We start from the raw sequence: 25686 nt of genomic DNA, 5'->3' as shown, positions 1-25686 counted from the left end.
TTTAGTCGCAGTCTGGAGCCCTGAATTATGAGAATCAACTTGGCAAGCAACTGTGCAAAATAGCAGTTAATGTGAGTTGCATTGTAAGATGTATTCTCATTCCACTTTTTTTCAAAAGGCTCACAATGGCAGAAAAAATACATTTTAGGTTTCACTAAGACTGAGGTCAGTGTTTTCTACAGAGCTCTTATCCATTTGAACGACCAGGGCATACATGGGCTTTCAGGGAAATGCTTGAATTTCATTACTTTCAGTCAGCCTACAAAAAAATTTGACCTTGCTGGTGAATGTACTGTGTGACAAAAGCCTGATGGTGACAAGCTGGGCACTTTCTCTCTCAAGGAAAAAAAGGAATATAAATATGGGGAAGAAAAACACCTCTGACAGGAAGGTTTAATAAAAAACAACCTGAGGAGCATGTTCTACGCCAGTCTACAAATGGATGGCACTCCAGTGCATCTGCTTACTCAACACAAGCACAATGGGGCACCTAGCACAAGTGCACAGACAACAGGATGAAGAAAGGCAGACACTTGAAGACTGCCACATACAAAAATACAGCAGTGCAAGGAAATCCCCATGTGACAAACCCGAGGTTCACTGTGACCTCATAACAACCTTCTTTGAAAGTGCAGATGAAAAGACTCATGAGCTCATGCTGCTATGATCAAGAACGTCTTAGGACTGTCAGAAGCCTTCAGGTTCAAGCTGAGACCCTGGAAATAAATTTGGCAGCAGACTTAAAGGTCTGCCCACCATGTTAATAAACCGAATGGTTAGACCAGAACCACCTGAATTCTACAGTATGGAGGTAAAATGGTGTCAAAACTGATTTGACAAACGTGTGAATGTGAATTAGCTCCCGCAATTATGAGTATTTTAGCTGCATACTTTTGGGTGCCCTACACAAAAATTTTGTGTTCCTTGTCACCCTAGGTTAAATCGCTGTACCGGGGTAATTGTTTTAAAGTGCAGTCTATATTACGTGACGTAGTGGCATTAATGCACAAGCAAGTGCTGCAGAAGAGTGATGGAAAGGGTCTCTTTACCAACCCCCTGAGCAAATCAGTCGATATGTAAGGGATAATGTATAGGAGGATCTTTGTTGACATCTTTGTACGCATGCGCAAGTGGTTGTGTGGCAACAAAACAAACAGTATGGCGGGCTGTAAAGACGCGACGAGCACTTTCAAGAGAGTTAGCGGGCGAAATCCACAATATATAAGCACTTTAACATCTGAAGACCGGAGGAGGTTTGGAGAGAAGGTCAAAATTTGTATTGGTGACAAAATCGAAGTTATTCAAAGCCCATATGAGATCTGGGATGACAAAAAAAAAACGTTGGTCCGACTCGCCCGTGTCTTGGCCACCAATCTGCTGGGGAGACATTTATTCTTATTTAATAGAAACCCCTGGACCCTTCACTCATGAAAGATTAAAGGCTTTCAAAAGTCTGGAGGCCTATGATTATTTTGTTTCTCGAAAAGTTGGGCCGATCTTTTAGGCCAAACAGAAAGCAGTGATCGTGCTTAAAGCTTACTTTTTCTTTTACTTTTAAGTTTTGCGATCCAGAATAGCCCATTTTGATGTGAGGAACATACCCTTATTTTCCGCACTATAAGGCGCACTTAAAAGCCTTTAATATTTTCAAAAAACGTGCGCCTTATAATCCAGAGCGCCTTATATATGAATCTGGCGCCTTATGTTAATGTCTGTAAAACAACCGCTGACTTAAACCTTGTTTATACTTTCGCCTGGCACCGGAGCGCGAGCCTCCGCTGACTGCGCGCACAACTCCCCAAACAGACGAGGCATTTATACTTGACGCAACTGTTTTGTTTTAGACTGAACACCATACCATACAACTGATTTAGACGCGCAAACTGGGTGCCGGTGTGATGAGATGTACTACTAATATCCGTCTGCTCGGGCAGATTCAAACTCAAAGTCGTGCATCTACATCTGCGAATCTGCCAGAGCAGACGGATATTAGTTTTTTTATTACCTTCGCGCTCATGCGGACGCGTCGAGTATAAACAAGGTTTTACAGCTCAGCCACTTGTTTTATCATATTTTTTTTGCAAGTGGTAGATCTTGGTTTACATTTGGACTTTGGATGTGATCTTAGGCTTGAAAAGGTTGGTGACCACTGCATAACGCAAACCCAGTCAAACGTTTGACTGCAGTATCTTCTATTCTATGCGCCTTATAATCCGGTGCGCCCTATATATGAAAACAGTTCTAAAATAGGCCATTCATTGAAGGTGCGCCTTATAGTGCGGAAAATACGGTTGTCTGGGTGCTGTGGATCGCGGTTGTTTGGGACACCTGAATCAGAACGCGAAAACATATGACTTGGTTGATTTGACTCAGTTTTTTTTTTTATTCAATCTTCTATAAATACATAGTCACTAAGACTTAGGCCTACCATGAACAAAATGAGCTTCACAAACTCGATCAGTAACGTTAGCTGCAGGAATCCAGGCTTTCTTCTGAGCGTCCAGGTTCAATCGCCTAATTGCACGCAACCATTTCTTTCGTTTTTCGCAATCCTTTTCGGAGGGAATTCGAAAACTTTTTATCAGGCCCCCAACGAGCCACACAATCGACCACACAACAAGAGTGAACCATCCTCTTATCTAAATCCTCCTCCAAACGTGCAAAACAATCAAATTACAGGTATCTAGCGGTGTTTCTTGCCACACGATTCCCATGATGCAACGCGACAAACATAAACAATGACATCACAAAAGATCCGCCTATAGAGAGGCGGTTGTTATAGCGAATAACAAGCCCGACAGGCTGAACGAGACAGCCTGAAGGGCTTGTTATTCGCTATAACGACCGCCTCTCTATACATTATCCCGCTTATTACATGGCTACCTACAAAATAAATAAATAATTTGACACGAATTATTGATTTAAAAAGGAGTTTATTGATTTAAAAACGATTGTATTGCTTCCGCCAAAGAAAATAGTCCGTTCCGCGTCCATAGCAACGCGCTGTTTTTCATGGCAACGGTCTGTTATACTCCGCAGCGGTCTGTTATAAAGAAATAACAGACCGCATTCTACATTGGAATTCAGCCAAGCCATGTAATAATGATAATTATCACGATGCATGTCAAATCTTTATTTCTTTCAAGTTTAAAAGCAGATTTTTGCTTCTAAGTGAAAGCTGTAGAAACCAGACCATTAATAGTGGTTTTAAACTAGCCTACTCTTTATTGTCAGAACATGACAAGCACTTCACGTTTTTCTTTGCACTTTTCCAGTCTTTTTTCCTTACAATAAATATCTTAATAGAAAAACAATTCTTAGTTTCTACATGTGGTTGATATTGTTTCAAATCATGACACAGGTTTGTGTTGCCTGACTTTGATGACATCTTCAGCACAGTTTGCAGTGCAGGCTGCAATATTAATATTACATATTTTATATTTTAGAAAGTAGCCTAAATACATTTAGAATAAATGCACAAACGCTATAGCTTAAAATCACAAAAAATACAGTAATTATATTACTCATTTAAAACATGTCTACATTAATAATATAGTAAAATTTGATATGAATATCCGACATTTCCTCCACAATACCATGGTGCAGTTAGTGTTACTACAGTAAATCCATGGTAAATGATGGTGATTTGTAGATTGAAAAGCCTTCTGACTGTATTGCTGCAGAGTGTTTCTCCTGTTCGTCAGCATTTTATTTATTGCTTTTCCGTGGCGGGTCCAGATAAAAAATCCGTAGCGCTGAGCACCGTGTTCTATAGTTGCCATACAACTGACTATTTTACTTGGCAGGAAAACATCTCAAAGCTATGTAATGCATCAAAACGACACAAAACACCACAACATAAATACATTAAGCTGACCTGTTGTCCGTATTGCATTCCGCTCATGCTCCCAGGAGTGCGGCCCTGCATGCCCATAGGATATCTCTGGGGTCCCTGGGGTCCATAACCTTGTCCTGGGTAAGGAGGACCCTGTTGGGAGCCAGGGGAAGGTCCCTGCTGCTGAGAGTAAGGGTTTCCAGCACCGTAGTGTTGCCCTCGAATTTTTCCCACCTGGTCCATGGGGACGGGAGGCTGAAAAAAGAAAAAGAATATAGGTAAGAGCTAATAATTCACCTGCACAGTTCAAAATCAGCTAGTGCCATACTGGAAGTGAAATTATTGTGGTACGATTCAGCTTCCTTAAACGATTGATCCAGCTGCACGCTAAGCATTTGGATCATTCATTTTCTGAAGCATTCACTTAAGCATCTCTGGTTAAAATGAAGTCAATGGTGATCAATATCAAGAGAGGCTTGTTTCCACTGTTAAGAATGAAAACAATCACAATGTCACAACAGTATTAACTAGAGCATAGCGAAGGGACACCACCCAAAATCAAAAATAGATCTGTACGCTTCAAAAACAGTGCCAATGAAGGGAGGGGAAATTGGCACGGAATGAATGAGAGAATGAAAGCAGCGGTTCTATCTGCCAGGCCATCCTGAGTGTCAGCGGCTGGAGACTGGATGAACACTGAACTTCCCTTTGAAAACAGACAAGAGGAAACAAATGTGTATGATGACTGAAGGGTGATCCGAACACAAGCTCACAGGACAGAGAGAGATAAAGAATAAAGTCTCTGGTACTACAAGAATACAGCGCTTGGGAATTAGGGAAATATGACAGGGACACTTCCACTTCTAGGCAGAAACTGAGATCATCAACTGAAATTGGCAATGAACTGCCCATCTTTTTTCTACTTGTAAAAAGGCAGCATTTGCTTTTAAGTGTTCTCAAATGAACTGAATAGTAATGTAAAATCTGAATCAGAAAGAACAAAAACACATTGTTCATGTTAAGGATGTGACAAGCCTACGTCAAAGAACTGGTGGCAACGAAAGCCGGCTGGGCCTAAAAACAAAACAATGCTTGAACACACTGCAGAAACAAAATAAAACGGCCAACTAGCATGTGCGTTCTCACGCCTGCAGCAGGTATCATATTCATCAATCAAAAAGGGAAACCGAAACTAGGACTGTAGATATTAAAAAAAGTAAACAAACCAGCACTTGCTTGCCATTTTAATTATCAATTACTTTCTAAATTCCAGGCAGCTCGTTATGAAACTATTTAAATTTTGGAATGCTCAGGCAAGATTACGTAAAATTAGAACTGCCTTCTGTCTGTGCAGTCTTTCATCACTTTTGCTTTTATTCTCGTGCACGGACTCGCTAAACTGAATCAGAGCAAACTCTCTCACTGATGACCCGATGCCGATTCAACATGCTGAACCAAGCAAATTAATGCCGACGTTTGCCTGACAGAAGCTCACTGATGACAGTGAGGTAAATGAAACATGAGACACAAACATACAAACATAATATACACACAAAATAAATAAATAAATAAATAAATTAGGGGTGTAACAATTCACAAAATTCATGGTTCAGTACGACACAGTGGTGTCACAGTTCGGTACGTTTTTGATACGGCAAAAATAAAGAAATGCCACAGAAATTTCCTTTTAAAAAACTATTTTTTTCCTACATCTTGAAACATTTAGTTTTATAAATGGGGGTAATCTTTGAACACAAATAATGTTTTGGTCATTACATTCAAAATAACATTTAAACAGGATAATATTTGAGTTTTGAAGTGCTGGAAAAAGATGCGTGACGTAGGCCTACTTGAAATCATTTTGCTAGTCCTGCCAAACTTCCGTGGTGAATGTTGCCGATACGCTGATGTGGAAACCAGGAGAAACATTGTGCAATGAATTAACTAGTTATAGGCTTTAAGTCCACACTTTGATCTAAAAAGAGATATACGGTTAATAATGGAGAAATTTTAATGCTTCTCACTAGATCTCACAGCGATGTTATTACTTCTGTGGCGAATTCAAATGCTTTCTTTACTGGACAGGGCTCTACAGTGCGCCCATTTCACTCGCACATGCGAGTAAATATTTCGGCGTGCGAACGTGAAAAAATATTTGGGCGCACTTGTGCGAGTGACACAGCATTTTTCTATAGAAACAGCTGCAAATACATCATCATGATGAGGGGGAGAGTAGGACACTATATTACCGGGAGATCAGTTATTTAGGCCTAAATCTTCAGTAGATAGTCTGTAGCCTCATAAAAAAAAACTACAGTGCCCACACACAAACTATTTCAAAACAGCGCAAATTCATTCGCTCTTAAAACATCCTCTGATATATTCTAAACAAGTAGGCCTAGACTTAAAATTTATTAATTTTCAGCATTTAGTCATTTATTTGTAATAACCACTTTAAGTGGGCTATTTAAAGTTATTTATATGTTAAATTATGTTTTTAAAACATAAGCGCAGAGTGTTACGTAATATTGTGTGTCGAAAGAATTTGTCCGCAGCTGCTCAAAAAAAAAAAAAAAAGTCAAAAACCCCACTGTCAGTGTTTTGTAAGGAACAGGCAAATATGTAAAATATAGCAGGAGACATTTTAATTATTCACTAATAAAACAGTTATTTTTTATGTCAGTGTCGGCTAGACAGATGAAGTTGACAACTCGCGATCTTCGCAGCGCTGGAGAGAAATGCACATTTCATACGAATTACATAAGCAGCGCAAGTCTGTTTTCTTTCGTTTTGAATTGTTCTGCTTAAAAGTAGACATTTAAAGCTATCTATATGTCTCAGGTCTGTGAGGCAATAGGCTACCTTATAGCCCTACGCTGAGTTTCGGTTCATTTATGAGACGAGCTCCAGGTTCGCCAGCGCCTCCGTGTCCTGATTATCTTATTTAATAAATCCAGACAATTGGTTGATGAAACATCGATTAAAATTAAGATACAATTAATACAAAATGAAATTAAATTTAAAGACAGGCTTTGTGCTTTCAGTTTGAGGTCTCTGTGAAAGTTTTAAAACATTCGTTTAGTGCCGCTTTAGAGTGCTCACGTCCGTAACGGAGAACTGTTGGTAACAATTTTTTTTTTTTTGTGAAATAAATTTCTAAAAAAAATGCGACTTAGTCCAGTGCGACTTAGGCTATATATGTTTTGTGGCGCATTTTTTGACTGATATGCGACTCCGGAGCGACATAAAATAGGCTACGGTAAGTTATATTCTTTTTGTGCAAATGTCCCATAAATTCCCATCCTTTAAGGATTAATTTATGTCCCGTTGACCGGTCCATTGCATTACGAATAAAGCTAATCAATAAAGTCAAAAATGTGATGTGCAGTCAGGTTTGAGTGTGTGCGCTATTTGAACGAGTGTTCTTCTCACTGATATGCTTGTTGTGATTTGCGGAGTTGACGAGTTTTATAGTCTTGATTGTTTCTTATTCAAAAGTGGTGACGTCCCTACAATTGGCGCTAATTTGACAGCAAAACTGAAATGCGCACGGCCGCACGTGTCCACGGGCGAGCAGAAAAGACCAAGCATTTTTCTATAGGAATGAACTGAAAATGCTCGCTCTGTTATGCTTTTACATTTCGCATTGTCACCAAATATTCCGCTGTCACCTTGTCAGTCAGTACCTCACTCTCGTGATAAATGATATCTGACTCCTGCTGCTGATCTGTGCTGCGATTCTCGTTCGTCTCACTCTTTATTAAGCAGACACTTTCAGTTTAATGGTGTCTGTTCTCTAAATGAACTTCATGATTTTATATTTAAAAATAAATAAATAAATAAAATAGATGGTGGGTGGCGGTGCCATGGTGGGCAAGTGATGTAACCAACAGGATGGGCATGGTGGCCAAGTGACTATTGTAGCAAGCCTAGTACTGTACAAAAGTCTTAGGCCTGTTAGTATCTTCACAAAAAAAATGGTTTTAAGCCAGTTATTTATATATTTTGCTGTAGTGTGTCAGTATTAGGGATGGGCATTTCAAGCAAAAAAATTCGAAGATCGCTGGGAATTATTCGATTAATATTCGGGAAAAAAAAATGAATTTTTTTAAAAAAAGATACATCGCACCCCTCCCCCATATACTCACCAGTAAAATGGCGTTCACTCAAATCCTGCTCCAATACAGTAGGCCTACTACAGCCTAAGTGTTGTATAAATTAAAGAAAACTTATTTAGTTTCATATTTATGTTGAAATAATATAATGTTATTTTTTTTGTTTCATCTATGTTGATTATATGAAAACTGAACGGCATGAGTAAGATCTTAAGATGTGCACTATATCGGGAGACATTTGGAGTGGGTCAGACATAATTTTGACCACTTCATTAAGTTTTGTTTAGTAGAAAGCCTTTATTTAAAGTGAATTTTGTTTTGTATAAATTGTATCTTAATTTTAAATCAATGTTTCATCAACCAATTGCCTGGATTTAATAAATAAGCAAATATAGCAGACAATATAATCAGGACATGGAGGCGCCAGCGTGATCACTTTGCACGTGAACTGGAGCTCGTCTCATAAATTAACAAACTCAGCGTATAGGCTACTTGCCTCACATGAGAAAAAAAAAAAAAAAAAATTATATATATAATAATACTGCGAAGATTGCGAGTCAGCATCGTCAACTTCATCTTTTCAGCCGAGTCCGACACTGATACAGAAAACACTAGTTTATTAACTAAACAATTAAAATGTCTCCTTGCTATATTTGACACATTCACAGTCATTGCTTTTGCCGGTTCTTTGTGGCAAGCTTTATGCGTGCGCTTGAGTGCGGAATAGGCTAGATATAGTTATTACATAAACGCTCATTATGGTTTAGTATTCTCTCTCCAGTATATATATATATATATATATATATATATATATATATATATATATATATATATATATATATATATATATATATATATATATATATATATATATATATATATATATATATATATATATATATATATATGCGATTAGACTAATGGCTTAAATGAACAACTACTAAACGACTAGAAAAAACTTTAGCCAGTAATTAGGACATTCTGGGTTGAGCGAGCGGTGCTCAGTGCTCCATTCCCACCATGAAACGATTATTTTGCTCGGGCAGGACTGAGCGAGCGGAGCGTAATCTTCAGAAAGGCGCTCTCCGCTCTGGAGGAAATATTACCACTCTGATCACATGCTCTGGTGTTAGACTAATGTGTTCTTCCTCTGTTGTCTGATAGGTGATTGACAGTTTTTATGTTCGTTATTAGCGTCACCCTCTGGTTAAATGAACGTGTCACCACCGCATTAGCACCGAAAACACAGGGATTTTTAATTATTTTTTTTTACAATAATCGCACAACTTATTTGATATTCTACAATTAAATCAACTAATCGGATATTCGAAAATCGTGATTCATCCCAAGTCAGTATCAGTTTACATTTCCAAACATTTATTTTGCTATTAATTGTAATATAATTACAATAATCCAGTGAGACCTCTGTATGCACAAAGAGTCTGACAAAAGCGATATGCTCCACACGGAGATCTGACCTCATCATCATCGAGTCCATCTGGGATTACATGAAGAAACAGAAAAAAACAGACTAAATCCAGAACTGTGGGCAATGGCTCCAAGACACTTGAAGAAACCTTCCTTGCAAAGCTACCTGAAAAACCTGCAAGCATACCTGGACAAAAACTGCTTTATACGCAAAGGATGGTCACTCAAATATTGATTTGATTTAGTTAATAGAAAGTTAATTGATAAATAAAATCCATTTATGACATTATATATTTTTTTGAAAGCATCCTCACTTTACAGCATTTTTAAACAGTACTGTAGCTTTGCAGGAATGTTTCTTCAAGCATCTTGAAAACATTACCCTAGTTCTTCTGGATTTAGTCCATCTCAGTTTTTTCTGTTTCTTCATGTAATCCCAGGTGGACTCGATGATGTGAGATCAGATCTCCGTGTGGAGCATACTGGCTGTTGTCAGACTCCTCTTAATGCATCGTGTTTCCTTCTGGAGCATCAGTGAATATTTGAACTTTTTTAATAGTTGTGTTTGAGTCCCTCAATTGTCCTCAGTGTGAAAAGATGGATCTCAAAATCATACAATCACTGCTGGAAAGGGTTCAAATATGCAAAAGATGCTGGAAAACTGAAGAATTGTCAGGACCTGAAGGATTTTTCTAAAGAACTTTGGGCAACCTAACTGCTCAGGACAAACAAGGGACTCAAGAACAACCATCACAAAACAAAAATCCAGGATCATCCAGGTTAAGACACACAGTATTAAGAATTAAGGGTACATAAACCTTTGAACAGGGTCATTTTTATAAATTCAGCTATTCTTTGTTTTGGACTATAGGCTACTTCTCAAAAATCACTAGGACCAGTAAAGGCACAGAGAGACAAGGCAGGACAGTTGAAGTGGTAACAGCTGTGACCACAGCAAATCTTTAATCGGCACTGCTCCTCCAGAAGCTGAAGTAAATCTGGGCACTTTTTCTTCTGTCAATATGCGCAAGAAAAAAATAAATGTTATTTCAGATGGACGAGTGATGGGCCGCAGCGGATGCTTCTAGTGTCTGCTCAAGTTGATTAATGGGAGAGATGTAGTTTTGTAGCCCACTAGTCCAGAATGGAGATAGTGTTGAGTTAATTGTTGACGGTACAGCCATGTTTACTTGTATAAGAATGGAAGATGGCATCTACATGCCGTGATGAAGCAGTCCAGACAAGGTTGAGATCAATGAGGCCCTTGACCAAAAGGATAATTGGAAGTCGATAAAGGAGAAGAATTATATCTGAACAAAGATCTGAGTAAATTTCTGACAAATTTCTGACCTAAGTTGCCATCTTCATTTGTATTCTTGGGATTTTACATGGTTAGAATATGCAAGATTTAATGCCTCATCATTAAAGTCCTCCTGTAGTCAATAATTGTATCCCTTAAACTCATATTTAAGCGTTTTTCCTTGAATTTTTTTTATGCCTTAAAATAGCTTGAATGTAACTACACCCGTGCCTTGCGGTTCTATGAATATGTAAAGTAGTCCCACCTCCACTCACTCACACCAGCTCAGAGATCCACTTGTTGATGATCACACGTTGACACGATTTCAAACCGCGTTTTTGACGCCATCTTTGGTTCACTGGAGTTTTAAGAAGAAAATACTCCGCAATGGTGTTGACTTATGAATTTACACATGGTTTGTCAAAGCATATTAAAAACACCCCTTAGACATATAAACAACATTAAAACCTTGATTTCCACCACAGGAGAACTTTAAATAAGTACATATCCAGTGAAAAAGAACAAATTCATTTTTGGATGTTGCCTTTAGGGAATGGCTCACAAATAAAGACAGCAGGTCAAAAGATATCTAAATCCTCTTTCTGTCTAAGACCGTGGTAAACATGTAGTTGTGAGCACATACCTGCATGCAGTCTAAAAACGCTGAGGTTGCTTTCACACAGCATTATGTATTTGAATTACCCCAGGGCTCCCTTAAGTGCGGGAATGAGGGTGGGATGTGACGGCGAGAGAGAATAACAGTTGTTCAGAAATGAAGTGCTTTTAATTCATCCTCAGGCAAGGTCAAAGATAAGCAGCACCATATCTCGCAGTCTCATTTTTAAATAGACAAGACATACTTTATTGATCCCTGAGGGGAATTCAAGGATTTCCCACTGCAGCATTACTCACTGAGGGCGAGAGTATCCCCTTTCACTTTTTTTAATGAATGATACTAGTTCATAGCAACAATAACAAGGAGCCAGTCATGGGATTCTATCTTGAAACACCCCTGGCTGTTCCTAAAAACAAAACCATACAGAAATCGAAATGAAACATTGCGAAATTAAATCAAATGAAACCACAGTCATTTAAAACAGGATATTTAAGGAGAAATAAATGCAGGGAAGGAATTCCTTATCAGCAATTAACTAGATGAAAAATAATAAGAAAATTGTATTTGCACATTTCAAAAAAACAAATAATTTACAAAACATTTATAGTCTTTATAGTCACTTCACTTTACAGTACATCAATTTAATGCGTATCCTTGTTGAATTAATTTATTAACTTGTTGATCTAAAATTTTTGAATGCAAGTTAGCCTAATTTTGATTCCATGATGACTTCAAACACATTCAAATATTGTCATTAGGGTCTGTAAATCTCTTAAGTGATTGGACATGACATCTCTTCTCTGTTAAAATAATGTTACAGCTCAGAGATACTTGTGTGCTATTCGGTTCATCTCTCTCACCCTCTTCCACCAATCAATCGCTCGTCCATGGCTGATTTCCTTCCTCTCTCACTCTCTACCCAAAAAGGCAGGGGAAAAAAAATAAATAACTGCAATTAGCACATGGCTAATCTGCATAGAGGAAAGCCAAGCACTCTTGGCAGAGGAGGTTACACCGGTTGGAATGTCTCACTGTCTGTTAGGGAAGGGGGTGTGGACCGCTTTGTGTGTGTGTTTGAGAGGTCGGGCGTTGGAGTGAAGTATGATAGCACAGATAGCGCCGGCTCTACTGAGCCAGACAGATGGATTGGGTACGGATGATAAACAACTGCTGCTAATTTAATCCTCCACACGAACAAACAGTCCAAGCCTACAGCAAAGGACTATCGCTGTGCCAAAACACCAACACACACTAATACAAATGACATCACTCAAGTGTAGGTTTACCCAGTAGCGCAAGTGTGGAACAGTTAGCGCTGGACATGCACGTGGAAACAAGATTTCTACTCTTAAGTAGTGTAAAGGATCCGGTCATCTCCAAAACGGCTTCCTTGAAACTTGTATGTAACGTGCTAGGTTCCACACTATTGCTAGGTTCACACAGAATGTGGATGCTTTTATATATTTATTACATTTTTATGTATTTAAACGTGCTGAAGGAAAATTTTCACTGGCCCACTTGTGTTTGACCCTGTATTCTAAAAAATAAGGTTATGACATCACAATTTTAGATACATTTTTAGACAATTCCAATACCACAGTAAACAGTCAGTAATAAAACAACAAATTAAAAGCAATAGCACACATAAATGATATAGAACAAAGACTGATAAAACAATGAACAGTGATTTAACAATGGGTTATAAAGTTTTTTTGGTGAAACAAGAAATATTTCAGGGTTTAACGCTGTGATTTTTCTACTGGCCCGGTACAATGCAAGTAAATCACTCACATATGCAACTAAATTTTCACTCTGGGCGACTAAATAATGCCTATCATTAGCCATTAGTAGGGCTGGGCGATAAATCGGTTTTATCGATTAACTCAAATGTGTAGTTTAATTTGAGATGTTATTTTTAACCTGTTTAGTTACCAAATGTTTTGACAATCACAATACACTTATTGTGATGTAAGTTTTTTTTTTTTTTTTTTTACCCATTTTATGTTATGTTATGTTTCATTTTCACTGGTTACAAAGGCAGGGCCTGCCATTTTGTCTTTTGGCTTGTTGTTTCTGATTGCACTTTAACCCCAAGGGTGAAATCCAGATCAAATCCCAGAAGGGAAAAGCAAAACAAAATAAAGTTAAAACATGTTTTGAAAAAAAGAAAAGAAAAGAAATCTATTTAAATCGTAAATCGAATTTGTGAAAAAAAAAAAAAAAATCAGGGATTTTTTTTTTAAGGCCATATCGCCCAGCCCTAACGTTCAGATATTTAAAAAGCTGTGCCATTTCATAAAGATAGATTTGGCTGGATAGATAAATAAAATATATATATATAGTATATCAGTCTGGAGAGTAAACTAAAACATGTACTAGCCAATCACGATTCTATTGCCAAGGTGTGCGTAGAGGGTTGCGGCAGTCAGAGAAGTGGTTCAAATTTTTACTTGCCAAAATTCACTAGCCCCACCACAAAAAAAAAAAATGATGAAGTTTTAAAAAAATTGGTTATTGTCATTTTGACCCATGTTACCTTATTAAATAAGGTTATGACACCAAAAACTACGAACCTGACTCAGAAATTTTAAATATTGTTAGTAGAGCTGCACCGATATGAAATTTCTCAGCCAATACCGATAGCCAATTATTCAGAATGATATTGGCCGATGCCAATAGTTTGGTTTTTCTTATAAAAAATAAATAAATAAAAACTCTCAAATAATGCTGCAAACTATACAAGGAACCTCTCACTTGGTACACTATTAAGAGGCTAAAAATAACAGAGCTATTATATTCAACTGCAAGGCTATTTATTTCTAGATAATATTTACACTAAAATAAAAGCTGGAATGTTTGTATAAAACTCAGTTACACATATAAGGTAGTTTTCATAAGCACTTGTCATGGCAAATTTATTCAAATACATATATAATTAACTAGGGAAGCCCTGAACTGTGACGTAAAAAAAAAAAAAAAAAAAATTCTAGCATTTCGAGAATAAAGTCGATTAAAATCGAAATATTTCGAGAATAAAGTCTTCCGTAGAAGTTGCTTGTGTGCTTGCCATTAATTCACATTGCCGCACAGGCTTTGTGTGCGTGCATGCGTGCAAACTGGATCTACACAAAATAATAGCTTTTTACTTCTATCTGGGCTTTCAACAAAAGGAAATTCTACAGGTCTACCAACATGGCATTAGGCTATAGGACGTTATAAAATATACTGCGCCGGAACGTATTTACGGTGAAGAGGGAACAGTGCGGTTACTGTTAGGTTTTCTCGACCCAGACAGTGTTGCCTATTATAGACGAGCACGAAAACGCGTCAAAAACACTGCCACATAAAGTTTCGACCAGATTGTGAACCTACTCCGGTGGAGTGGCAACGCCATGGTAATGAATGTTGGTAGATTGGCACCTATCGAATTTTCTTTTTGTTGAAAGCCCAGATAAAAGTAAAAAGCTACCATTTTGTGTAGATCCATGTCCAAGGAAGTTCGACTTCACAAGCACATTTCTTTACACAGACACACACAAAATTCAGAATTGGAAGAACGCCCTCTGCGCCAGTGGACGCACGTCGTTATGAATGCACACACACGCAGCTTCTAAACAAGACTGTATTATCAAAATGTTTCGACTTTATTCTCAAAATGTTTCGACTTTATTCTCAAAATGTTTCGACTTTATTCTCAAAATGTTTCGACTTTATTCTCAAAATGTTTCGACTTTATTCTCAAAATGTTTCGACTTTATTCTCGATATGACTTCATTCTCGATATTGTTTTGACTTTAATCTCGATATTGTTTCGACTTTATTCTCGAAATACTAGAATTTCCTTTTTTTTACAGATTTTTTTTTTTTTTTTTAGCGTTGCGTTTCAGGGCTTCCGTAATTAACAGTAAATCTCATCTAGATTTTTTTTGTTTGTTTTTTAAACTAACTAAAAAACGGATGACTTTCCTGAGGTAAATGCAACATTAAGTGATATTGTTCACAAGCTGTTTTATTGACATCTTTCCGCGGTAAGTGATTACGAGACATGATACGGATTTCGTTAAGTTGTACTGTACCTTTCAATTTACCTTTTGATATTCATGCATGTGATTCATAGGGTCAAATAGAGCCTGCTTTTATGTAGCTGTTTTTAGCTGTTAAAGCGTTATTGTCGCATTAACTTGCCCAAACTAACTCAACATGAGAGATTTCCCTCACACACAGTGAGAGTTGCAGTCTGACACGTTTTTCCGCACCCTTTTGATTGACAGGATATAATCGGCACTGATCATCGGCTGTTTTTAACCTGTTAACCGTTGCCAGTGCGCCCGCGTACTGAAGCGTTTTTTTTTTTTTTATTTAGTGCAAAGTTACAATCAGATTTAATGTTTACCTTGACAAACTATAGCCTACATCAGTAAAAAGATATAAGACTCAAGTTTCAGTATTTGACCACTATTGTATTCTGAGAAACTTATAGCGACAGTTATTTCTTAATTTGTGTCAGGAGTTATGAAATGAAAAAATGAGTCGATACCTTTAATATGAATTATGCGCGTCAGCCGCTCCCATTCATAAAAAAACTCTGTGCTGTCGTCATGAAAGCGATTCACAAAACGTCCCTCTGGGCTTTAGCTCAAAAATGTGCAGATTTGGAGAAATATTAATAGATTCTCATAGGTTTACATCAGATTTCTATAGACAGGAATAATATTTATTGAATTTATACCCAAATGCGTCGATGTAATCATTATGAGCGCTTGGTACTCTATATACTGTGTTTTCAATTCATACCATTAGCCTGAGGGCGCTATATGCACAATAATAGTCCATATATGGAACATGAAGAAGAGCCATGATCATGTGACATTCCAGGACGTCACTGATACACACACAGCTAAACAAGAGACCGCTGTAATGGATGTAACATGCTAGGGGTGCAACGGTACAGATAGCCCACGGTACGGTCCGTACCTCGGTTTTTGGGCCACGGTCTCGGTTCGGTTTCGGTACATGTTTTGTGCAGAAAGAGACTGCTATTTCATCCCAAAAATATGTTTTCTTTTTCTTATGAGCATAAACAGAATGTCACAGTAGGAAGAACATCAATGTATGGAATAAATTAACACTCTAGTCTGTACTGAACAACACTAAGTAATACAACCTCTTCAACTATCACTTATATGAAATACAAAATGTAAACAAACACACTTCAAAATATTCAAGTGGATCCCAATTCCAAACCTTGATAACTGGTATGAAGTGATCAATGTGAAAGAAAAAGTGCACTTTTACCTTTAATAAACATAAATTAGCTTGTGCTTTGAATAAAAAAAAAGCAGAGCAAAATAATATAATAAAAAAATACTGCATTCAGGATACAAAGTGCAATGTTATTTACTCATCCACTATTGAGAGATTCTTGTGCAAAAAGATGAGTCTATCAACACTGTCTGGTGCAAGGCGAGACCGGTTGGCACTAACGATGTCCCCAGCAGTGGAGAAAATTCTCAACTTTTCAGAATGCCGCAAGCGCACCGTAGGTCACGTGACAAGAACCAACCAGAGCGCAGCTGATGGTTGCTTTAGCAACGACAGACGCCTCCGGAGCGCAACCGCCCTAGCACTTTGGAAAAAGGAGAACGCGGCGCGCCTAGCGTTTTCTACGCGTTTTTAGGCGCGATATGTGAACGGCGCCTAAAGCAAAAACTAAAAGGATCAGTGCGAACTCAATGGCAAAACCGAAGTCCCGCGGGACACGAGGGTAGATTGTCCCGTGCAAGGCTGACCGAACGGTCCGGGATTTTACCGTGTACCGTTGCATCCCTATAACATGCAGATATAGACGTTTTGAAGACAATAAACATGATTGCAATGATATTTGATTTACCTGTGTTTTTCAAGCCATGCCAGGTATTTTCATAATAATAGATTATATTTATAATGTAATGCTAATCTATATAGACTATCATTGTACAGAATAGTATAAAATAGTATATTTTCTGTCTGATTTTTTTATCTGATGCCAAATTAGATCACAGAAGATTATTTAAAACACTCGACTTGCGTTATAAAGTTTGGAGCACAAACATGGTTTTAATCTCATAAATTGTCGTGTATTGATGGTGTGCTAAGCTAACATGCTAGCTAGCTCTAGGTGCACCTGCCAGGTCTAGCAGTTATCTTTTATGATTTTTTTCTAAATAGGAATGCTTACTGAAATGTTTCTTTATTCCAGAAGGGCATTGGATACAGTTAGATACAGTGAGAACTTTGATAAAAGAAATTAGGGATTGAAACCCTATGAACAGCCTGTGAATAGCCAGTCGTTAGTAACTATAATGCAGACAAAAGAAATGCATATTTAGAGCCATAACCAGTCTGGAGAGGTGTGAATGTGTTCAGGGGAGACAGAGTGAATGGGGCTCGTTTGCACCACAAAAACAATAGAGACAAAAGACTGAATAGATGACTTAGAAGATGACTATAAACATCAGTAGCATTTTAGAGTCTAATCAAAATAAAAATAAAGTCATGACATGATCTTGAAAAACATTTAACTAAATACAGAGTTTTAGACTTATCTTCAGACTTTACATATAACATGGTCAGACATGTGGCTTTAGCTGCAGGGCATTTCTAGATTGCTACAGTGCCAACTTCAATTTTATTTTCATGAAAATGTTTCATAAAAATACATTTCTAATAACTTTACACAATTTTGAAGCTATTTATAACTATATTTTTCATTCTGACAATAATTAATTCTACATTTACAATAAACTGCCAGGTGTCAGCTTTCAAATGAGATCATACTTGTGCTTTTAGTGCAAAGGGATCATGAACTGTAGGCTATCTGTTTCAGTTTGGGTATGTCATTTCTGGGGATTTTTCAAAAGTGGGGTTGCAGCTTAACAGGTTAAACAACCAGCCGATAGTGAAAATTGCTTTTATCGGCCGATACCGTTTGTTGGCCGATACATCGGAGCATCTCTAATTGTTAGAGACAAGTAAACAGTAGTAAAATATAGGGCTGGGTTTCGATTCAAATTTCAAGAATCGATTCGATTCCGATTCTCAAGATCTTGAATCGATTATCATTATTCGATTCGATCCGATCCGATCTTCGAGATTTAGATAATGGTTTTTGAAAAAAGCAATTTTTTCCAGCTGTTACCTGAATTACATGACTGTACTAGTTATGCAACATATTGATACTATTATTATAGACATTCAACTGCAAATTAATGGAATATTGGTGGTTGTAAAGAACAATCCCCCTTCCAGAGTGTTGATACAACTGCTTTCACAAACTTGCACTGGTGTAGACGACCGAGGACGCAGAGGTATATCAGCAGCAGTAGACCGATTATTTAGACGCGAACCTGATGTATTATTAAAAATGACATTAAGAATTTTCCAAAAAGCTGCTACAGTTCAGATGCAAATGCACCTTTATTTTTTATTTTAATGATCAACATTTAGAACACATTTGTTCTAAGCCAGTGCAAATGTAAACAGATTGTTGGTTACTGGCTTCACAGTAAACAGACAACGAGATGTGCGGATGGGCTATTATTTCAACCGCATCACAAAACTCATCCGTCCGCACCAAAGTTTTTGACCAATTTTCAAAACAGCACCCGCCCGCCATCCGCTTAATGTATGCATATATTTTTTATATGATTGGTTAACCGCCCGCCACCCATCCGAAAATATAATTTTTCGTCACGTCATCCGCCCGATCCACGGTTTATCCGCGGAGTCCGCGGCTGTAACCGCCAACCGCGCATTTCTATCAGAATGTAAATAAAATTTGAACTTACAAAACCTTTAGAAAACCTTTGCTTTTGTCAAGCTCGTTCTCTGTATTGCTTCTGATTCTGAACCCGAAATGGTGCCAGATCCATAGACTGTGGCCAGATCGGAGCTTTGAGCGTTTCTGGAGTTTTCAAAGCAACCGCTTGCTTAACGTTACTGACGTTGTTTTAATGTCCTTCCACCTCGCGCGCATGCGTGAATTCAATGACGCGGAAAGTTAAAGTTCACGGGGAAAATCGATCCTCTGAGTTACGGATCGATCTTTAGAAATTAATATGAAAATCGATTCAGAATCGGTGAATCGATTTTTTCAACACAGCCCTAGTAAAATAACAAATAACCAAATTACAAGGAAGAGCACAAATAAATACAATAGAACAATCATGTAAATTAAATGAACAGTGCTTTTCAGGTACAGAAATTGCATAAAGTAATCAAAATGTTAAATAACACAGCGGTGTCTTCACTATAGAAATTATGTAAAGATTAGGCTAATCCTTAAAGTTAAGTTAAGTTAAGTTGTTCAGCCAAGAGCAGCGAGCGATTTTTTTTTTCTTTGTCCTTGTTAGATTAACATTAGTGACAGACAGACAGCAGCAGACTGACTAGGCTGCTGTCACTGTAAGAGCTGCAAGGATCGACTGTTTACTAGGATACTCGACATTACAGGCATTTTCACATAATTTGGTGTGAATCTGTCCGTTCAGGTGCAAGCAGATGTGACAGAGAACTCACTTCAGTTTTTCTGCGCTATCTGAGGCGTATTTTTTGTGTGTTTGCTTCGGACTTGTTGAGCACACAAAACTTCTTACACAGCGCGCGAGTATCAAACAGAGTTAAAAACATGTGCAAATTATATACTTTAGTGATGATGCAGCACTGGCCCAATCAGGCAAGTGACAGTTCCGTCTACTGTCCCAAGCGTAGGGCTGGACGATATGGCCAATCTATATATCACAATATATTTCTTCATTTCGGCCGATACAATATAATTCCGATATCGATATGAACAATATAAAAGGAAAAACTGCCAAGAACGCCCACAACGAATGTCTATACCTACAAACTTTTGACAAATTTATTTGCCAAGTCTCTGAAACCTCCTCCTATAAAACGATAGAATTTTTTAGAAATAAAAATGGTACAAATAAATTATTGTTAATATTTTATTTGTATTTAACCTTCATACAAACAAAAAATGTGAAATTACCGTCAAATAAACAAGACTCTCAACTTATTAATATTAATATCTTTAACTTTAAACTATAGGCTACCATGGGTTGATTATATTATTCTTATAGATTGAAACAAAAGTGTTTCAGCCAGGATAAAGAATATGAAAAGTGCTCAGAGTTGCTGTAGGAAAAAAAAAAAAAAAAAAACAAAAAAAAAAAAAAAAGTGAGCAACAACTAGGGTTGGGCGATGTCCCCTAAATTGGCAGTTGACGATGTTTACAGTAAAACATCGCGATGGACGATGATATCGTCGGGGGGGGGGGGGGGGGGGGGGATCACGAAGAGACAGGGAGAGTGTACATTGTAGCTACTTACATCTACTGTGTTTACGCCACGGGAATACTCGGCTTGGCATTTTGAAATATTTCTATGTTTATTTGGCCGTTCAGGCGCGCAACCGAAGACAAAGACTACTTGACCATGTTGCGCTCGGAGCGCGCGCGCGCCATCCTGTCAGTAGAATTCAGTTCTCTTTTGCGACTTATCGTGCTTTTAATTTTTCTTTTCAATAGCACATCCTGCTCTTTTCTTTCTCATTCATGTTTTGTTATGAACTTTACATAATCGTCAACTGAAATCTGTGCGGATTATCAACAATACGATACATTTAGGCCTATAGGACATAAAGGGTCTCTGCGGCAAAAGTGAAAGTACCAGCGGCCAACGGGTGAAATGTTTCTCTTTGCACAGCAAAGCACCCGTTTCAATAAAAGGATATATTAAAGTTTATAAAGCCTACTTTTACATTTTCATTGCTGTTTTAAAATGAATTTCGCCATCACCTTAAACAAGCTGTTCTGCTTGAATCCCAGTGCAGGAGCTGTAACTGTTAGGTTACCACAGAAACGTAAGCGTTTGGTTGATTGCTGTGGTGACTCGTGACACTCGCGAACAGCACTGAACACACACGTCTTCATTTTTTTTATCGTTTGTTGGTAAAGGGTGAGAGACCTTGCGAGCCACACGAGCCATAGGTTCCCAACCACTGGTGTACACACGAAAACGAACTGCCGTGAGACTGGGCTGGTCTGACAGGGTGGGGGGCGTGGCATCACGATGGTGGCTCTCCATCGTGATGTCGGTCAGCCATCACGATGGACGATGATATCGTCCATCGGCACAACCCTAGCAACAACAAAAACAAATGTTGCTGAGGGACATTGAGTGTTGATGACACCCTGAATTCATTCTGATTGATGAATCTGAATGTAGTGTTATAACATGAGCGCTAAACAAGTGATCGGGTTGATGTGCGCGTTTATGTCACAAGCTTCAAATCGGAATTGATTTTTTGACATGCGCACACTGCACAAATAGAGTTTCCCGCTGTATAATTACTCAGCGGCTGTTCCCGCACATAATTACTATTCTCCTACATTGATTCTTTATTTGTTTTAAACAGCAGACTTAATATTTATCCATTTCTGGTCATAACAATGAACCAGGCATGAAAACAGGTATGGGGTAAAAAAGGTGAGAAGGATGCGTCAGCAAAAAATCCAATCCAATCAACTTATATATATATATATATATATATATATATATATATATATATATATATATTAGCCTACATGCCTGGACGTCACAAAACAAAATCCTTTCACCATCCACTTATTTAGCTGCTGTCACATCAATTGACATGCCATCTCCTTTCCCCTCTTTCTTTTTCTATTTTTAGCCCCCAACAGCTTTTTTGCGTTATCCATCTTTTTCGACAACTCACTACTCGTTCCTGCTCGCTCAGCGCTCACGGCGCCCACGCCCGCTCGCGATATTATCCCGCCCTCTTCTATGTCAAAATAATGACATTGGCAACATCGCTGTCTGTATCTGACAGGACAGTTAACATTGTAAGCTAACTTACCTCAGGCTTGCTTTCTGACATGCTGTTCTTTGTTCGGCAGTGTGTCCAGTTGTCAGACTCGCGGTGTAAAAGACTTTGAAAACAATTCTGCCCTACTCTGACTCGGATTGGCTGTCAGGTTTCGGCATTAGGAATGATGATTGTTTTTTTAAAGCTGCGAAGATTATGGTAACTATAGAGATATAGTGGGTAAATGCTGGCCACGACCACGACCGAAAAATTTAATTCATTAAAAAAAAAAAATTAAAAAAAAAATTGTAAAAAGCATATTCGAATAAGCATATTAAAAAAAAACTAGGCACGTTGAGATGACATTATTCTACCGGAATTGTTTGGCGGAACCAGAATCGGAAAATTTCTTACAATTCCCAACCCTAGGAGTCACTTGGACTATTTTAACAACGTCTTTACTAATTTTTCTGGTATGGCAGATAGATTACCTAGCAGCCTATGAAGGAGTGAGCCAGCTCTCAGATTTCATCAAAAATATCTTAATTTGTGTTCCGAAGATGAACGAAAGTCTTACGGGGTTGGAACAACATGAAGCTGACAGAGTAATTACTGACAGAATTTTCATTTTTGGGTGAACTAACATTTTCCTCAAATTTCTACCACACATGGAATATTGAGTGCTAATAATTCAAAGTTAATTGTGATAGACAATAAATATTATATTTACCTGCTTTAGAAACATTCCAGTAAACACTTGTTTAAAAGGATTAGAACTGAAAAGAGACGACAATTAGGCTACATTTTAAATCATCCATGTGAAAACAAACCTGGAATGAGACGAGAGGATTTGGGGGAAAAAAATAGATTCTTAGTGCATTCTAGTAAATTAAATTTAAGAGAGCAGACCACAAATGTGCAGTATATGTTGTCCTTATTTATACTGTTACAGCGGAATAAAGGAAAAAAGAAAATAATCAGGAGGGAAAGAATGCAGCTAGAAGGAAACATGAAGGAAATTTTACAGCCCATTCAGCCAAACTGACGGATAAAGATTATTTGTAGTGCAACCTTATGATTTGAAATGATTTGTTTTAGTCTTTTTGAGTGGAACTTTCCCAAATCGGAAGTGCCACCCATAATCTAAAATGCAGTAGGCTTGTTGGGAAAAAGAAAAGCAAAATCTCCACCAGACAGATTTCTAGCATCCAGCCCTAGCATATCAACATGATTGACCAATGTGGGAGAATATGGAGCCACCATGTGATAAAATGGCATGCATTTCTAGGTGCACTCTGTCCATGTCAATCAAAAACTGTCCGAATAAGCATTCCTTTAGGAGACACAACGAAAGCTAACTACACCGACAGCAGAGACAGCATATTTCTCTTACTCCGTTGATTTGGACCTGTCAGCCAGGCCAGTTGTTCAGGTAGTGCTTTTGAAACATCAGGAGAAGGTGGTTAGCTTCACTGCTTTGTGGTGACAGCTGCAAGTTAGTGATGCCCTCAGCAAGCTGTTACAGGAAGAGACGTTAAAGGGGTCATATAATGCCATTTTTGTATAAGCTAAAATGATTCTTTAGGGTCTAAATTAAAAGTTTGCAATATACTTTAATTAAAAATTCTCATTAGTATTGTAAGAAAACACTCATTTTACCAGGTCAAAAACAGCTCTGTTTTCAGCACGCCGTTTGAGTGCATGTGTCTTTAAATGATAATGAGCTTTGCTCACCCCGCTCCTCTGTTCTGTGCGTACACCGTAACACAACACAATAACCATAACGCGTTGTTCATTATAAACGTGGGATTATGAATTATATGTGACCCGATCTGGCGAAATGAGTCGGAAGTCGCAACGTTCCATTTTAAGATATGGGCCGATTATGTGGAAAAACAATGAAATAATAGATTTTTGAAAAAAAATTTTTTTTGCTAAAATCCAAAGAACAGACATTCAAAAATAATCTCCTAAAGTTTCGTAGTCCAGATAATTGAGTAAAGATATTTAAATGACTATTAAAGTTTACAAAGTTTTACTAAATTCGCTGAAAATGAATATTGCTTTTCTCAACTCCTCTCGTCACCTCTGAGCATTTCCCGGGAATCCCCTCAAACGTCTCTGCTCTCCAAATATGGTGTTTCACGTTGTATAGAACCAATCAAAGAGCTTAGAAATGTACACAAACGCTGATCATTTGTCAATGGGAAGCCCCGTTTCGACTGACCGGCACGCGATTGGTCCAGCCATCCTCCTGTCAGACTCGTAGCGCTATGTGTAAACAAGCTAGCAGATCTCCTCAGAAAGATTAAATATTATTAATTTGAGAAATGTCGCTGTCAAAAGAGAGCAAAGTCGCCAAAAAGTCGCCAAAAGTGTTGAAATCACTAGAGGCTTCTAACCTAAGCTCTGCTGCTGGTCATCAAGAGTGGCTAAGGCTAGTCAGTGATTTTTTTGGATCTGGAGACGTGTCATCCTCTGATGACAGCGACAGCAGTGACAGCCCTGTGGTATTTATCGTGTATGGATGTGAGTGAGTGCAATTATTCTGTGAGTGTATTTATCTGCAAGGAGAATCCATTACAATGTGTTTGATTTATTTTAACCCAATATTTAACTGTTGGTATCTCTGTTATGAACGTGTTAAACTATTATTGTCAACTAGCCTACACAAAGGTTCTATTTCCTTGTCTCTCTGCCTCTCTCTCTCTCTCTCTCTCTCTCTCTCTCTCTCTCTCTCTCTCTCTCTCTCTCTCTCTCTCTCTCTCTCACTCACACACACACACACACACAGACACACACACACAGACACACACACACACACACACACACACACACACACACCCTCTCTCAAGGAAAACTGTAGCACCTCTGTTCAATCTTTCTGATTTTAGTAAATGTTTGTAAAAGTGCCTTTTAAATTATTTATTAAAATAAAAACTTTAAAATAATTTGAGCTTCAGCCTGGTTTAATAGCATATATTAATGTCTTTGGTCAAATTAAGCTGTACAATAAATAGTTTACCCCTTTAAATGCAATGGATTTTGAAAGATATCAACAAAAAACGGGCAAAAAACTTTAAAAGCGATTTTCTCAGGTTTTCAATTGTAAAAAGAGGACAGACGACCATAATTCAAATGTGTATATCTTTACAACCATTCAAGGTATGACTTTGACTTGGATATCATTTGAAAGCTTATGGTCTCCTCTTTCCATTAATACCAAAATCTCAATTTTGAAATTTGGGTCACTGTGACTCATTTTGCTGGATCAGGTCACATATTGAGAACGTTGTATATTGAAAACAAGCCGTAATGTTCCCTGAGTGTAAACAGCCGCGGATTCATCGAAAAGCGTGCAGCAAGCGATTAGGGGTGGGAGATATTGACAAAAATGGATATCTCGATATTTTTTTCCAATATCTCGATATCGATATTCAGACGATATTTTTGCCATCCTTCAAAGAAATGTGTGCAAACTGGCAAAGAAGGTCCAATTGGTCTTTTGACTTGCTGCATTTG

The 25686-nt window shown here is 37.9% G+C and overlaps 1 protein-coding gene across 1 annotated transcript in view; it reads right to left on the bottom strand.

Moving 5' to 3' along the window:
- Nucleotides 1-25686, bottom strand: part of arid1ab (AT-rich interactive domain 1Ab) — a 90736-nt gene that overhangs the window by 51721 nt on the left and 13329 nt on the right. Inside the window, exon 2 of the mRNA XM_079878708.1 lies at nucleotides 3878-4090. Within this exon, the coding sequence (XP_079734834.1) occupies nucleotides 3878-4090 (213 nt within the window). The remainder of the gene's footprint in view (nucleotides 1-3877; nucleotides 4091-25686) is intronic.

This window comes from Squalius cephalus, assembly GCF_949319135.1.
Source record: "Squalius cephalus genome assembly, chromosome: 8".
Taxonomy (NCBI): domain Eukaryota; kingdom Metazoa; phylum Chordata; class Actinopteri; order Cypriniformes; family Leuciscidae; genus Squalius; species Squalius cephalus.
This window is presented reverse-complemented; position numbering and strand designations above follow the sequence as displayed.